Source organism: Phoxinus phoxinus (assembly GCF_949152265.1).
Source record: "Phoxinus phoxinus genome assembly, chromosome: 20".
NCBI lineage: Eukaryota > Metazoa > Chordata > Actinopteri > Cypriniformes > Leuciscidae > Phoxinus > Phoxinus phoxinus.
In genome coordinates, this window is record NC_136895.1 from 4,784,970 (window position 1) to 4,798,890 (window position 13,921).

General features: G+C 39.4%; 2 protein-coding genes across 3 annotated transcripts in view; one reads left to right on the plus strand and one right to left on the minus strand.

The window, feature by feature from the left end:
• Positions 1–510: 510 nt before the first annotated feature.
• Positions 511–6,349, plus strand: LOC306988901 (creatine kinase B-type). The gene is made up of 3 exons (XM_079594079.1): positions 511–735; positions 2,421–2,610; positions 5,165–6,349. Exons 1-3 carry the CDS (start codon positions 649–651, stop codon positions 5,323–5,325), a joined length of 438 nt encoding a protein of 145 aa, XP_079450205.1. The 5' UTR covers positions 511–648; the 3' UTR covers positions 5,326–6,349.
• mark1 (MAP/microtubule affinity-regulating kinase 1) overlaps positions 6,221–13,921 on the minus strand; it is a 72,364-nt gene continuing 64,663 nt past the window's right edge. The window contains exons 17-18 of one of the 2 annotated variants that reach the window (XM_079594075.1): positions 11,155–11,199; positions 6,221–8,580 (exon numbers count right to left, since the gene is read on the minus strand). In XM_079594075.1, the coding sequence (XP_079450201.1) occupies positions 8,238–8,580; positions 11,155–11,199 (388 nt within the window). In that variant the 3' untranslated portion in view covers positions 6,221–8,237. The remainder of the gene's footprint in view (positions 8,581–11,154; positions 11,200–13,921) is intronic. The other variant, XM_079594076.1, reaches the window with a different exon arrangement.

The following is a 13,921-nucleotide window of genomic DNA, read 5'->3' on the forward strand; positions in this document are numbered from 1 at the left end:
TCTAAAATCAATATCTCTTATCTCCATAATTATGTATGTGTGTAAATGTTGTGTAATAAGTGGTACCGTATATATCTTAAATGTTTGTATAGTTTGAACTTGCCGCGCTAGCAACTGCTCTCTCCACGGAAGCTTTGCATTTTAAGACCTAATAAAATATTTACACTCATATTAATATTTTGTATCTAATTATTTACTTACGTGGCAAGTAGCCGTGTAATAAGCAGGATAATGTACATCCAGTCGGTTGTTATCTCAGAATAAACCCATTCAGGCTCCGCTTCGCTTTGGGGTCCTCATCACCCTGTCGGGGGTTTATTCTGAGATAACAATCGGCTGGATGTACATTATCCCTTACTTAACTTGTGTTGTAGCTTTGGAGCAGTTGGCTGAGGATCTGCCAGGAAAGCTTTACTCCATAGATGAACTCAGCCATGAGAGTGAAGACCGAGGGGTTGTGATGGACGCTCCACCATCTTCTCTGATAAAGATCGGTGTGGCTCGTGACTGGCCTGATGCGAGGGCCCTGTGGTTGGTCAGGGTTCATAAGTTGTGGTTAAATAATGTTAAGCAATTTGATTTTTGCTTATATGTTTTTGCCTTCTGATCAGGTTGAGCAAGGATGGGACCCTGGCTGTCTGGGTTAACATGGAAGACCATCTGAAACTAGTGTCTTACAGAAGTGATGCTTGCTTACAAGAAGCATTTAAAACTATCTGCGTCAATGTGCTGAAGGTTTATATCAATCCACTACCTTATACAATATCATGTTGATATGTTTTCTATGAGAAGACAAAAGGTCTATAAGGGATGGTTCGGAGTAAAATCAACCTAGGGTCCTTTGCACCGTGACCTCGAGCCAAACCATCCCCCCCTTTTCCCCCTTGGTGGAACATTATTAAAGGTGGGGTATGTAATTCTCTTTTTTGGCCATTTTTTCAAAATCACTTAAAATCCTATTCCTAACCCACTTACAGCCACTGAGTTAGAAGCACTGAAATAAAAATTAAGCAATTTAATCATCTGTGGAACGGGCAGGACTCGAAAAACTCCAGCCAATCATTTCCAAGTCCAGCTAGAATCATTGGACAGTAAGTGTGTCAATCAAACGGTCGTACCATCCCCCCCTCCCCCCATCCATGTCCATGTTCTTTGAATGGGTGGAGTCAAAGGAAAGAAGGTAGGACCATTTGAGTTGTGTATTTTCAAAATCTGCCGGCCGTTTTGCAAATCACATACCCCACCTTTAAAGTTAGAGCGTATTTAGAGATATCAGCGAATGGCTTAGTGCGGGCGCTAACGGATCCAAGGTTGTATCTGGTAAATTACCGCACTAATAATGCCCGGGATGGCACCAAACTTCTACAGTAGTGCAAATATGTTCTGTACTCATAAAACGAGGCATTGGGAAGTGTGTAAGTACATCAGGAGTTTATTTAAATAACACTTTCCTGATGGCTAATGCTACCGCTAACCCGGACGTCAAGGTCACTTCCGTGATTTGGGAAAAGCCAGTAAAAGTCCTGGCAGAAAGCGATGAATGAGGATGTAGTGTAGCGACGCCCAGCTCCAGGAATGCACTGATATTTTGTTGGTAGTACCAGTTTGCCACAATTTTAGTTAACACTAAAGGTCCTGACTGAGGCACACTGAGTCCGAAATTTTCGTATGCGTTTTTTCGTATTCGTGATTTGGTGGCTCTGAATTGTCAAAACGCCATTCAAACACCATTCAAACTGCTTGCTACGGATGCGAAAAACGCAAAAAATCAAACCCGATTAAAAAAATGTATGACAGGCGAAAGTTTCGGAGGCAGTGTGTAAGCATGATTGACATAACGTGAGGTCGTATTTATTTTTGAACGAGCAAAAATTTCGGACGTGGATTTCGGACTTTTTCCGAACTATTTTGTGTGCGAGGGCCTTAAGTTGTCAACACTTCGGAGAAAAAAATAAAAAAAAACTTGGATATACCAAAAAACTGCCAGGACTTTTACGGGCTTTTCCCAGATCAAAGAAGTGACCTCGACGTCCGGGTTAGCGGTAGCATTAGCCATCAGGAAAGTGTTATTTAAATAAACTCCTGATGTACTTACACACTTCACAATGCCTCGTTTTATGAGTACAGAACCTCTTTGCACTACTGTAGAAGTTTGGTGCCGTCCCGGGCATTATTAGTGCGGTAATTTACCAGATACAACCTTGGAGCCGTTAGCGCCCGCACTAAGCCATTCGCTGATATCTCTAAATAACCTCTCACTTTAATAATGTTCCACCAAGGGGGAAAAGCTTCTGGGGGTGTTTGGCTCGAGGTCACGGTGCAAAGCATCCTAGGTTGATTTTACTCTGAACCATCCATTTAATATTGAACCATGAGGCATGCCATATTCTATAGTCGATTATGCCATATTTTGTTTTTAGATGGAGGCAGTATATAATAAGCGGAGACACCCATTTATCTGGAAGCCTCACCTGGGCTGGGTGATCAGCTCGCCTGCGGAGGTGGGCACGGGCCTGAGGGCGAGTGTCACGGTGAAACTGCTGCATCTCGCTGAGAACAAGCGCATCGACGACATCTTGGACAGACTACGACTGCAGATGGAAGCAACAAGTATGGCAAAACTCACTCGTGTAAAATCACACATGATATCAGCCACAGTCTAACATGAAAATGTAATTAGGCTGCATTAAAATGTGACTAGTTATATACAGTAGGCGAAAACAGTGTGTAAAAATGAACACTTTACAATAAGGTTCATTAGTGAACTACGGACTAAGAATGAACAATACTTCTACAGCGTTTATTCATCTTAGTTAATATTAGTTTCAACATTTACTAATACATTATTCAAATCAAAGGTTGTATTTGGTGTGAGCTAACATTAACAAACAATGAACAGCTGTATTTTTATTAACAAAGATTAATAAATACTGTAACAAATGTAATGCTCATTGTTAGTGACTACATTAACTAATGTTAACTAATGAACCTTATTGTAAAGTGTTACCAAGAAAAGTAAGTCTGAATTTTCAGTACTCGTAAAAAAAGTAGGCAAAAAGCACCCGGATGACCGAATACTTCCGGCAAGATTCTGAAATGCGCAATCTACTATAATAATAGACACTTAGATAATAGACAATAGATATAGTAACAGACACTTTACTATCCCATGAGGCAACAGCAGACGGGCTGTGACCGCCAGTGAAGTGACTAATGCTGCGGGTCACATTACAATGACAACGTGGCGGATGCATCACGTCCAGATTACAGTCATACTATATAGGACTTACTTTAGTACTTACTCTAAAGATGAGTGTTTTTGGACACAGCTTTATTTTTCCACATTAAAGGTTGTGAAATTTAGGACACTAATCGGGGTTGGTCTCAGCATTCCTGGGGTAGATCTCAAATGTTCTAGAGCCACAAACAGTCCAAAACATTTTAATAACTTTTTGTTGGAAATACTGGTTAACTTATGTTTTTTTTCCTTGATATTTTGTGACTTTTTCTCATTTATCATCATGAACATGCAAAGTTTCAACATGCTGATGTGTTTTGACATATACAAACAAAATTACTATTACGTTCGTGATGTTCGCGGGTCAATTTGACCCTCATATTTTAACGCTCTAAGGCAACTGTACCGACCCAAAATAATAACATTTATTGGTTATATTTTGTTATTGTGGCTTTTTACTACCTTATGAAGCTAAAAAATAGCTTTTCCATACTTATTTCAATACAGAAAAATATTTTGTCAGCCAGATTGTTAAAATTAGCTATCATTTATTTTTTCAAGCTCCCTGAAATAAAATTAAACCTTTGTTTTTTTCTCTTGATATTTTGTGACTTTTTCTCATTTATCATCATGAACATGCATGCAAAGTTTCAACATGCTGATGTGTTTTGACATATACAAACAAAATTACTATTACTATTAATACTGTGAAGCTGCTTTGATACAATCTGTATTGTGAAAAGCGCTATACAAATATTCTTGACTATTACGTTCATATTATTACTAATAGTGTCAATTTGACCCTCATAGGCAGCTATTCAAAAGAGACTGTACAGACACAAAATAAAAACATGTATGTTATGTATGGCAGGGCACTTGTGATGTGAGGTGTGTGTGCCCATCCGAGTGCGAGAGCAAAACCAGCAGCGTGTGTGAAGTGCAAGACATTAATATGCAGAAAACACACACTTGCTGTGTGCTCATCATGTCAGAAGTAAATTCTTGACTTTATGAAATGAGTCTACAAAACAAAAGTTGAGCCAACTTAGGAAAAGTAAACATTATTTTCATTATACAGCTAAATGTAATTGTTCAGTTATGATGTTCTAAGTATAAAATGTAAAAAAAAGAAAAAAAAAGAAAACGTAAACGTAAAAAAAAAAAAACAGTATTCTGTTAATCAATAATAATATTTTGTCAAAACAAAACTGTTTTAAAAAATGGTTAAACATGTTTTCCATAAATCATGTTCATTTTTTTGTTTTTTTTTGTTTTACAAATGTTGATATTAAAAGTTTACAATTTGTACCTGAATCGTTGTTGTTTTTCATAGTGTGATTTTTGAGGAATTGAGGTCAATTTGACCCGCACCATAAAGGGTGTACACAGAAATCAAACAGTGCACAAGGGATATACAGATATTCACATCAATAATCTACATGATTATATACATATCACAACAATCCTCCATTCCCCCCAATTTTTTTTGGTACATTTTTTTGTTATTTTCTGAAGTACTTTTTGAATCTACGCACCGCAAGACGATATCACTCATCAGTTTGGGACTAATGTTTGGCGCTACGCTTGTCCATCTCCTTGGCCATGTCGAGCTCAATGTACTCAGTGGTTTCAACGTCCACCGTTTTCATTAAATACATTTTTGCCATTCCTTCTTCAAATTCAATGCAACATTAATCAATGTCTGCCCAGATGATATTCACACCAAGCTTGTAAAACAAAACCATCTGTTAATCAAAGCTCCATGAGGATGATGGCAAGTACTACACATATTTTAATGTCATGTATAAATGAGAATGAAGCTGCCACTGTTATATTTGCATGATTGATCTACTAACCTGATTGTTTAAATTAAAAAAGGAACTACTCGAAACAAACTTAAACGGTTGCATTGTTTTTAATACACAGGCTGTCCAGGCGTCTACAAGATCAGCAACCTGCAGACCATTGGGTTTAATGAAGTGGGGCTGACCCAGCTAGTGGTGGATGGGGTCCAACTTCTCATCCGAATGGAGAAAAGACTGGAGAACAACAGCGGCATTGATGACCTGGTGCCGACTCAGAAGTGAAGCAGCCGTCAGGAGAACTGAAGAGCCATTTCTCCGAGGACAAGCCTGCTGGTCTCACCAATATTATGATTGAAAAGGGACACTTTTTGCTTTGTTTGTAAAATATTTTTTTGAAGCTAGTGGTTTATTCGCCTATGGTTTCTATCATTAGGGTGAATCTCATGGAAAACACCCTGGTAATATTTCACCCAGTTCTATATAGCTATTACATCCACACATATTTTCATGAAAATGTCAAAATTTTCCGCAAAATGCAATTGATTTGATTTCTTTCTTTCGATTTTGGCCTGAAATATGAATACAGGGAATTTTTTTGTACTGTTAATGAAATTGTTATTCATGTTAATGAAATTAACATACAGGTGAAACTCGAAAAATGAGAATATGGTGCAAAAGTTCATTTATTTCAGTAATTCAACTTAAAAGGTGAAACTAATATATTATATAGACTCATTACATGCGAAGTGAGATATTTCAAGCCTTTATTTGTTATAATTGTGATGATTATGGCTTACAGCTTATGAAAATCCCAAATTTGTGAAAAGGTTTTCATAAGCTGTGAGCCCTAATCAAAATTATAACTAATAAAGGCTTGAAATATCTCACTTCGCATGTAATGAGTCTATATAATATATTAGCTTCACCTTCTAAGTTGAATTACTGAAATAAATGAACTTTTCTATTCAAATTTTTGAAGTTTCACCTGTATATAATTTTTTTGTTGCGTTTGCATTTCCAGACTCAGCTAGCAGACAAGCATATTTACTATATCATAAACATAGATGATCATGTGCAAAACACAAGAACAGTTCGGTTTTCCTTTAAGAACAACAAATGACTTGATATAATTACTGCAATGATGTTAGTGGGGGAAAAAGGACACAAAACTTCTCAGTTCAAAGACTCATTTCAAGTAAGCTTTAATGTGCTCCAGTGGGACTGAAGTTGAACCACAGTGGCCCAAGGGATTTTCCGCAGAAATGTACAGTACAATGTCGAGAGAATAAATGGGAAAAGTGTGTGGAAGGACGAAATGTGTTGAAGAGTTAATTGCATTTTTTTTTTTTTGGAGATCCTCAGCCTTCAGCTTCCTTCCCAAAGAGTTTCACTTTGAAAAAAGAAAAGAAATTTGTCCTGGAAATGTACCGTCACAAAATGCAACATCACAGTTGACATTCGAACATTCAATGCCTCTCTGAGCTTTAATCACAGCTTTACCCTTTTAATATCGTAATATTCTCAAACTACGGTAACTTGACCTCCTCGTCCCTCAAACGTGTGCAGTCACAACCTCTTTACTCAGCATTACAGTAATACAACATAGACAGCATTGCACATTTAACCTTCAATACTTCAGTACAAAAGAACTAGTAGAAAGTACCAGTACGAGTGGTTGTAATCCATCATCATCATCATCATCTTCATCGTCACCACTTATTACAAAACAAATTACATTTAAAAAAAAAGTCATGCATTCTCTGGATGAACAGTTTCTACAGGTAATAAAACAAGGCATAAAATGGCTTAATAAATAAATTTCTTGTAGTTATTAGTTGAAGCTTTTCACGTGATTCTGAAAGTGTGTTCACACGCGCCACACACACACACACACACACACACACACACCTATCTTTATGAGGACATTCATTGACACAATGAAATCTCTAGCAGTTTACCCAAACCTTACCCATCACAACTAAGTGCCTAACCCGAACCCTGACCCTAAACCGACCCTTGACCTCATAACCTTATTATCCCTAAAACCAAGTCTTGACCCTCAAACCGGCCTTTAAAGAGGTCTCAGAAAGTGAGGACTGGCCAAAATGTCCTCACTTTACTCTCTTTGTCCTCACTCTGATGGTTTAAAACTCAAACTGGTCCTCACAAAGATAGTTGTACAAGCACACACACACACAGACACACACACTGCAGTGTTTCTGATGATGTTAGTCTCAGTGTGTGTTCTCTAAGGAATGTTAATGTAGACGCTCGTGTGCTATTTTCTAGCTGAGCTGTACATCCATGCGTCCGCTTCTGGGAAACACACCGCCTGCTCTACACAACACTTCTCTGATGTCGTGATCACGTCTAATTCTCACTCTGAACTAAAAGGAGAATTCACACAAGAAAAGGAAAGTTCTGGCATTATTTGCTTACCCTCATGTCCATCCATGCATGTTGTTACTTCTCCATAGAACACAAAAGTAAACTAAACGCATTACCAACGTACAATTTTGGATTAATGCATGGCTATTTAACTTTATGGTGGTGTTTTGTGTCATTTTTGGAGCTGGTCATAATGGAAAAATCAAAATGTTCTTCTTTCATGAAAAACAACAGCATGCGCGCTTGAACGCAGGAGGGTGAGAAAATAATCGAATTTCAATTGTTGCATAAACAAGTGTTGAGAACATATAAAAGAACTGTCAAAACTGGGTGGTGTCAGTCTAAAAAAAGGGGAAAAGCAACAAACTAAACAAGTATGACACATTGAACATCATTTTTCTGTACAGAGCTCAACAGTGACTGTACAACACCTCCACATAAGTAGGCTGACAGTCTCTATGATCAATTCAATACAACAAAAACATTCTAAATCTTAACTGTACATGTGGAAAAAGTCGGTTTGAAGTTCGTTACGATAATTAGCTCGACAGATTGTGTGTCCTGCCGACCCTGAAAGGGTTTCGATATTATTGCAAGATGGTTGTTTTAACCAGGCGTATAATGCTAGAGGTCACGGAGATCGGGGCTAGGGCGCTTTTTCATCGTTTCGCATTCATATTTTTTGTCTCCACTAAACATTACAGCAGTAGCTTACAGAAGCAGGAACTCAAAAACGGCGCTCAAACTTCCTGGCGAAATTCCTTTTTAGTGTTGCCTATAGTTTTGTATTTTCTCGAACCCTTCGCCTACAGCTTGAGCTCATTGGCAATTTTGGAAGCGATGTTCTTGAAGGCGATGGAGGTCCCCGATATGCGCTTGAAGCGGACCCCGTTGAGGGACAGGCGGGGCAGTTTGCAGACCTCCATCTCCCACTGGACGAGGCTGTCCTGCCGCGCGTCTCCGTGAACGCAGAAGAGCAAGAAGCGCTCGCGCTGCTCGTAGTCGCAGTTGTTGGCGTCCAGCACCTTGCGGATCTCTCTCATCATGTCTCCCGGCTCCATGGACGAGGTGGTCTTCATGCTCCAGGTGAAGCGCAGCGATCTCGGCTTCGAGTCGCGGCCGTCCTCCTTGGGTTCCCCGGATCCGCTCCTGATGACAAACACAGAAGCGTTCAGAGCGTCAGGTTTAGCTTCATAAACCACGAGCTCTGCTGATCGTAGAGTTAAGACCAGTGGTCGGTTGCATAAACAGCTTAGACTAGTCTTAAAAGTTCGTCATCTCAATTTTTTCATCAAGACAGCCCCTAACTTTTAAGTCAGTTACATAAATTGGTAGATTGGTCTAATTGACCCTTCGCAGGGAGTTTGATTGACAGGCGATCTGACCAATCATAATCCGCCACCCGCCGAATCCTCCATTTTGTCCGACAAAGCCGTCAGGAGAGTCAGTAGATTACCGTTGGAGGATTTGAACTTGAGAAGCGGAGTGTACTGACGCCTTTTAAACAACATTCCTTCTGATGTTCATCCATGTTTATTTGATGCTATAAATGAACTAGAAGGAAGAGATGATCGGTTCACGAGCAGCTTTAACTGAGTCTACAGCGATCTGTCACACACATTAAAGAGTCACAAAACGGGATTTATTAATAAAAATGACCAAATCTGAAAGTTGAGACTTTGTTTCATATCAATAGTAACCTGGTCTGTGTTTGTCAGTGTCCTCTCTGCTCCGCGTGTGTTTTCAATGCGTGTGAACATGGTGTGGCGTGAGAGTGGGCGTGGCTTGTCGGACATAACTAAAGGGGGCGGGTCTTTGCGAACGGTCAATTAAAATTGTGAAAGCAAGACTGATTAACTGCTAATTGGTCAAACTGGTTCTTAAGACAGTCTTATCATAGTGGCTAAGTTTATGCAACTGGCCCCAGGTCACACCAAGAACATCCGCTAGAAAGATAATGATAGCTATATTAGCGTCCACACCTGCAGACGATTCCGCTCAATTTATTCTAAGCGTTCGCTGCAATTTTGTCGCCTGTCACTTTAAATGCTCAAGCTCCCTGAAGTCGTTCGATTCTGATTGGCTGTCAATGTTTTTTTTCTTTCATCAGCTAGAAAAAAATCATTCTGAAAGTGATTCCAACGATATCGTTCCTCTGTGACGTTATCGTTATAGTTGTGTTGTGGACTCGTTCAACTATATACTATATAGTATAACTATAACGATAGAGTTTTAATAATCGGTCAAATTTACTAATAGTAAAGTCTACTAATCCTATCACGAAACGCAGAAATTATATCGCTGGAATCACTTTCAGAACTATTAAAAAAAAAAAAAACTATAAAAACATTGACAGCCAATCAGAATCCAGCCGACTTCAAAACGCTCACGCATTTAAAGCAGCAGACGACAATATCGCAGCGAATGCTCATATTAAAAGCAATGTTACCGTGCGTTAGTTTGTACGCCACTTTAGTTATCATTATTGGTGTGAACACTATCAACGCTATTATCCGTTCACACCCAGAACGATAATTATATAAAGTTTTAATAATCGTTCTAATTATGAGAAGAGGGAAGTCCACATCACAACTACAATATAACGATATCGTGGGAATCACGGTCAGAGCAATTTTTTGCAACTGATTAACAATAAAATCATTGACAGCCAATCAGAATCCAGCTGACTTTAAAGAGCTTGAGTATATAAAGCGGTACACAACTTAACTGCAATGCTCCAATATAAAAATCTGTTGGTTTGTTTCATATTATAATTATGATATAAATATCGTTATTGGTGCAAACAGACGTTTAAGGGCCACCGTTCACACCAAGACCATAAAGTTATCGTAATCATTCTAAGTCTGTGAGAATAGGGAAGTGAACAACCACTATAATGATAATGGCGCCTCCAGCGTTTTATAAAACATTCGCCAGATTGAGTCCATCAAAGCTCGCAGTCGTTTCCTCTTCTTGGGTCGACTTTACATTCGGTGACGTTAGGCAGATTTGATTTATAAGCTGTTCAATGTTTGATGATGGCGTTAGCTTACGTGTGCGTACGCAATGCGTCTGTGGTTTGCTTTTGGATCCGCAGATTCTGTATTTCAGAAGATGTGTAATAGCGCCCCCTACCGCATAACAATGACAGTGAAAACATGGAAAGAGTTAGAGTTAAAGAGCTGTATAAATCTCCATATGAAATAACCAGTGTATGCTTATAAGAAGCAGAATGTTATCGTCTATCGGTGTGGCTGGTAATATATTGTAATAGTTATCTTCATATTAGATGTTCTCGGACTTCACAAAAATTAATAAGGTGCATGGGGGGGAAAATCTGTGCATGGGAAAAAAAATCTGGAGCAAATAAAGCTAAAGCATAACATACAAATTAGGCACACAATATATAGCGTACATGTTTGAACGTCTGCTTCTGCTTTTTTGAGGTACTAAGATTTTCAGTAACGGTTCATCACTACTATAAATGGACTGGCAAGTGAACATGGTTGTTAAAATCTATATTAGAAAGACAGAAGACAGTTCTCATTGCTTAGAAAACATGCAAAACACACATTATCGCACACACACACACACTGTACAGTCGTCATCTCAACACTTGGGATCAGCGCTGACTCTTGTCGGCTGAGCTGGAGGGGCAGCAACAAGCTACAGTTTCACAGAAGACAGAGTCTAAGGGAATCAGAGGACCAATAGAAACCTCACCTCAAACTGTACGCCCGACCGCGGGCCTCTCCTTCACTGGGTAACCTTGGGAAATATCAGAGGTCATATTGAGAAAGCAGTGGACAACTGAACTGTAAAACCACAGCTGAGTATAAATCCGCTGTTCTGACAGAAACAGGATTCTAGGCGACCTAACTGCTTATATTTAAGGCCTGTTCACACCAGAAACCAGAACTATAGTGATAACTATATCAGCGTCCACACCAGGAGACGAGCGCTTTCTGGTTTACATGCTAAGTGTGCGCTGCATTTATATCGTCTTTTGATTGGCTGTCAATGTTTACACCTCAGTGGTCGACTAAGGGTACGTTTACACGACGTACTGAGTTTTTCCATGTGCAGACGGCAATATTGTCAAAGCGATCCCGGTTCACACGGATGCGTAAAACTGACTAGAAACGCTGTATTATTCCTGGCAGGCCAGTAGGTGGCGACGTCACTTTTTAAAGAAACACTTCTACAGACTGACCACGTAATACACAACATCAGCGCTTTCACAGATTCATGTTTTTGTAGTTTACACGGAGACGATAACGGTATCGTTGTTAAAAACTTGCACTTTGAATCCTGTTTTCAGGCCCAAAACGCCAACGCCGTGTAAATGAACGGCCAAAACCCATAACAAGTTTTTGGTTTAAAACGGTGTTGTGTAAATGGACCGGATTGATCTGATCACGACAGTAATGCCATCTATCAGGATGTGCTACCAATGCCACACGGAGCTGAAGTTACGGGTTTAGATGCAGGTTAAGGGTTAGTATTTGTTTTAGCGCCTTGTAAGGCAATTGGCATTGTGATTGACAGGACCAATTAAATCTTTAGAATTGGCTGAGAATGGGCTTTGCGGAGAAAAAAATCACTCTGACAGTATCGGTCTTCTGTCGTTATTGTTATAGACGTTGTTTAGACGTCACTATTTTCTTACAATGAGCAAATTTATATGCAACTCACAAAAACACAATTTTATGATATTTTTCTAAATAGTCTGAGTGTGATATAACTCGCAAGTTCTGTCATTATCGTCATAGTTCAACGAGTCGCCGTTTCCCGAAACCATCGTTCCGCGAACAACATCGCAGAGTTGAGTGTTTGGAGCGACAGCTCTCGAGCCGTGGTTAGAAGCAGAGTTTCTTGTGTTTTTTTTCACCTATGGACTCAATCAATCCTTATCTTGAGCAAAATAAGCAAGCTGATATTCAGTACAATCTATATCTTTTATTTAGAATACATACAAATGTCATTCACGTGTTTTAGCGTGGCATATTGTGCGTACGTGCTCTAGTACATAATCTGTAAATAGAGCAAAATATCAGAGAAAATTGAGAAATAGTCGCCAGATGACATGTCTGTAATTTACAGCAAAACATCTAGCGTTAATACGATCTCAAACTGATTCATTAAAGTAGTTATTACTCCACTCCTGCGTGACGTCATTACCCAACGCGGGTGAACGAGCAGTTTGCGATGTGCAGATTCGGGAAACAGTCGTGACTATAGTTGACTTCTTCAAGGTTCCCCGTGGAGATTTTGCTCATGTTCAAGTTGGTGACGTGAATTTTGCCAAACTGACGACAGAATCAACAGCTGATTGTGTCTAGTGTGTGAGCTGTGCTTCATACATCGCTACTCTGTTGACAATAGACAATCTTTTTTGCCCGCCGATATCGCTGAAATATTGCTAATATGACCTCGCCGTGATGCTTTCCTGTCACAGGTTACTGCGTTTACTCGCCAGGCAGAATCACGGTAATGGATAAAAATCTCTCAATCGGTGTATGCTTAAAGGATAATTCCGGTATTTAACACCTTGAGTCTTTATTGTAGTTTGTTTTGGATGAACAAGAGTGGTGGACAACATTTTTTTGACAATGGTTCCTCTCTCGAGTTTTTGACTATAATAGAATTGGCCATGGACCCATTTAACATTGGAGTCAATGGGCATGTCCGAAAATGTCATTAACAGTTTTGTAAACGAACATTATTGGCTGTTTTAAACTCACCGAGTGGTTAGTGGTGTTCGTTGATGATTATAAACAATATATCGTCGCAATATATGATTCCGATCCGTTTATTTTGCTATAGTGGAACTATTTTTTCAGACACTTCACAACCGTGTAACTTCCGCTCAATATTTGAATCTGAAGCGTTAGCACACTCCCGACCACTTGATGGCGATAACCGATGTTTATGTCTCGCGGGACACTCACGGTCACAGTCGAGTTCAACTTCATATTGCACTGGTCAGTGGTCACGTCTTTCAATATGTTCAAGGTTTTGTTTGTTTATTTGGCTTACTCCCCCGGAGCACAGTTGCTCTGCTCGCTAGCCTTATGAGAAACGGAAGCGAGCAAAAAGACTACATCGACCAAATGTAAACAGCCCCCTTTCCGTTACCGGTAGCGCATTTATATTAACGAGCACTCAGTCCTTCAACAGAATTCAATGGGATTTTACAAAATGACGAATAAAACACGACAGAAACTGTATTTCGCAACACTTTTTGTTTCTGGAACATCAACGAACACCACTAATCACTCGGTGAGTTTAACAGTTTTGTAAACGAACATTATTGGCTGTTTTAATTACATTTTCAGACATGCCCATTGACTCCAATGTTAAATGGGTCCATGGCCAATTCTATTATAGTCAAAAACTCGAGAGAGGAACCATTGTCAAAAAAATGTTGTCCACCACTCTTGTTCATCCAAAACAAACTACAATATAGACTCAAGGTGTTAAATACCGG

Excerpts from the sequence above, each read along its gene's own strand:
- LOC306988901 (XM_079594079.1), top strand. The coding sequence starts at position 649 with ATGGAAGACCATCTGAAACTAGTGTCTTACAGAAGTGATGCTTGCTTA. Across the intron at positions 736-2,420 it reads TCTGCGTCAATGTGCTGAAG|ATGGAGGCAGTATATAATAA; the intron begins GTTTATATCAAT and ends TTTTGTTTTTAG. Across the intron at positions 2,611-5,164 it reads ACTGCAGATGGAAGCAACAA|GCTGTCCAGGCGTCTACAAG; the intron begins GTATGGCAAAAC and ends TTTAATACACAG.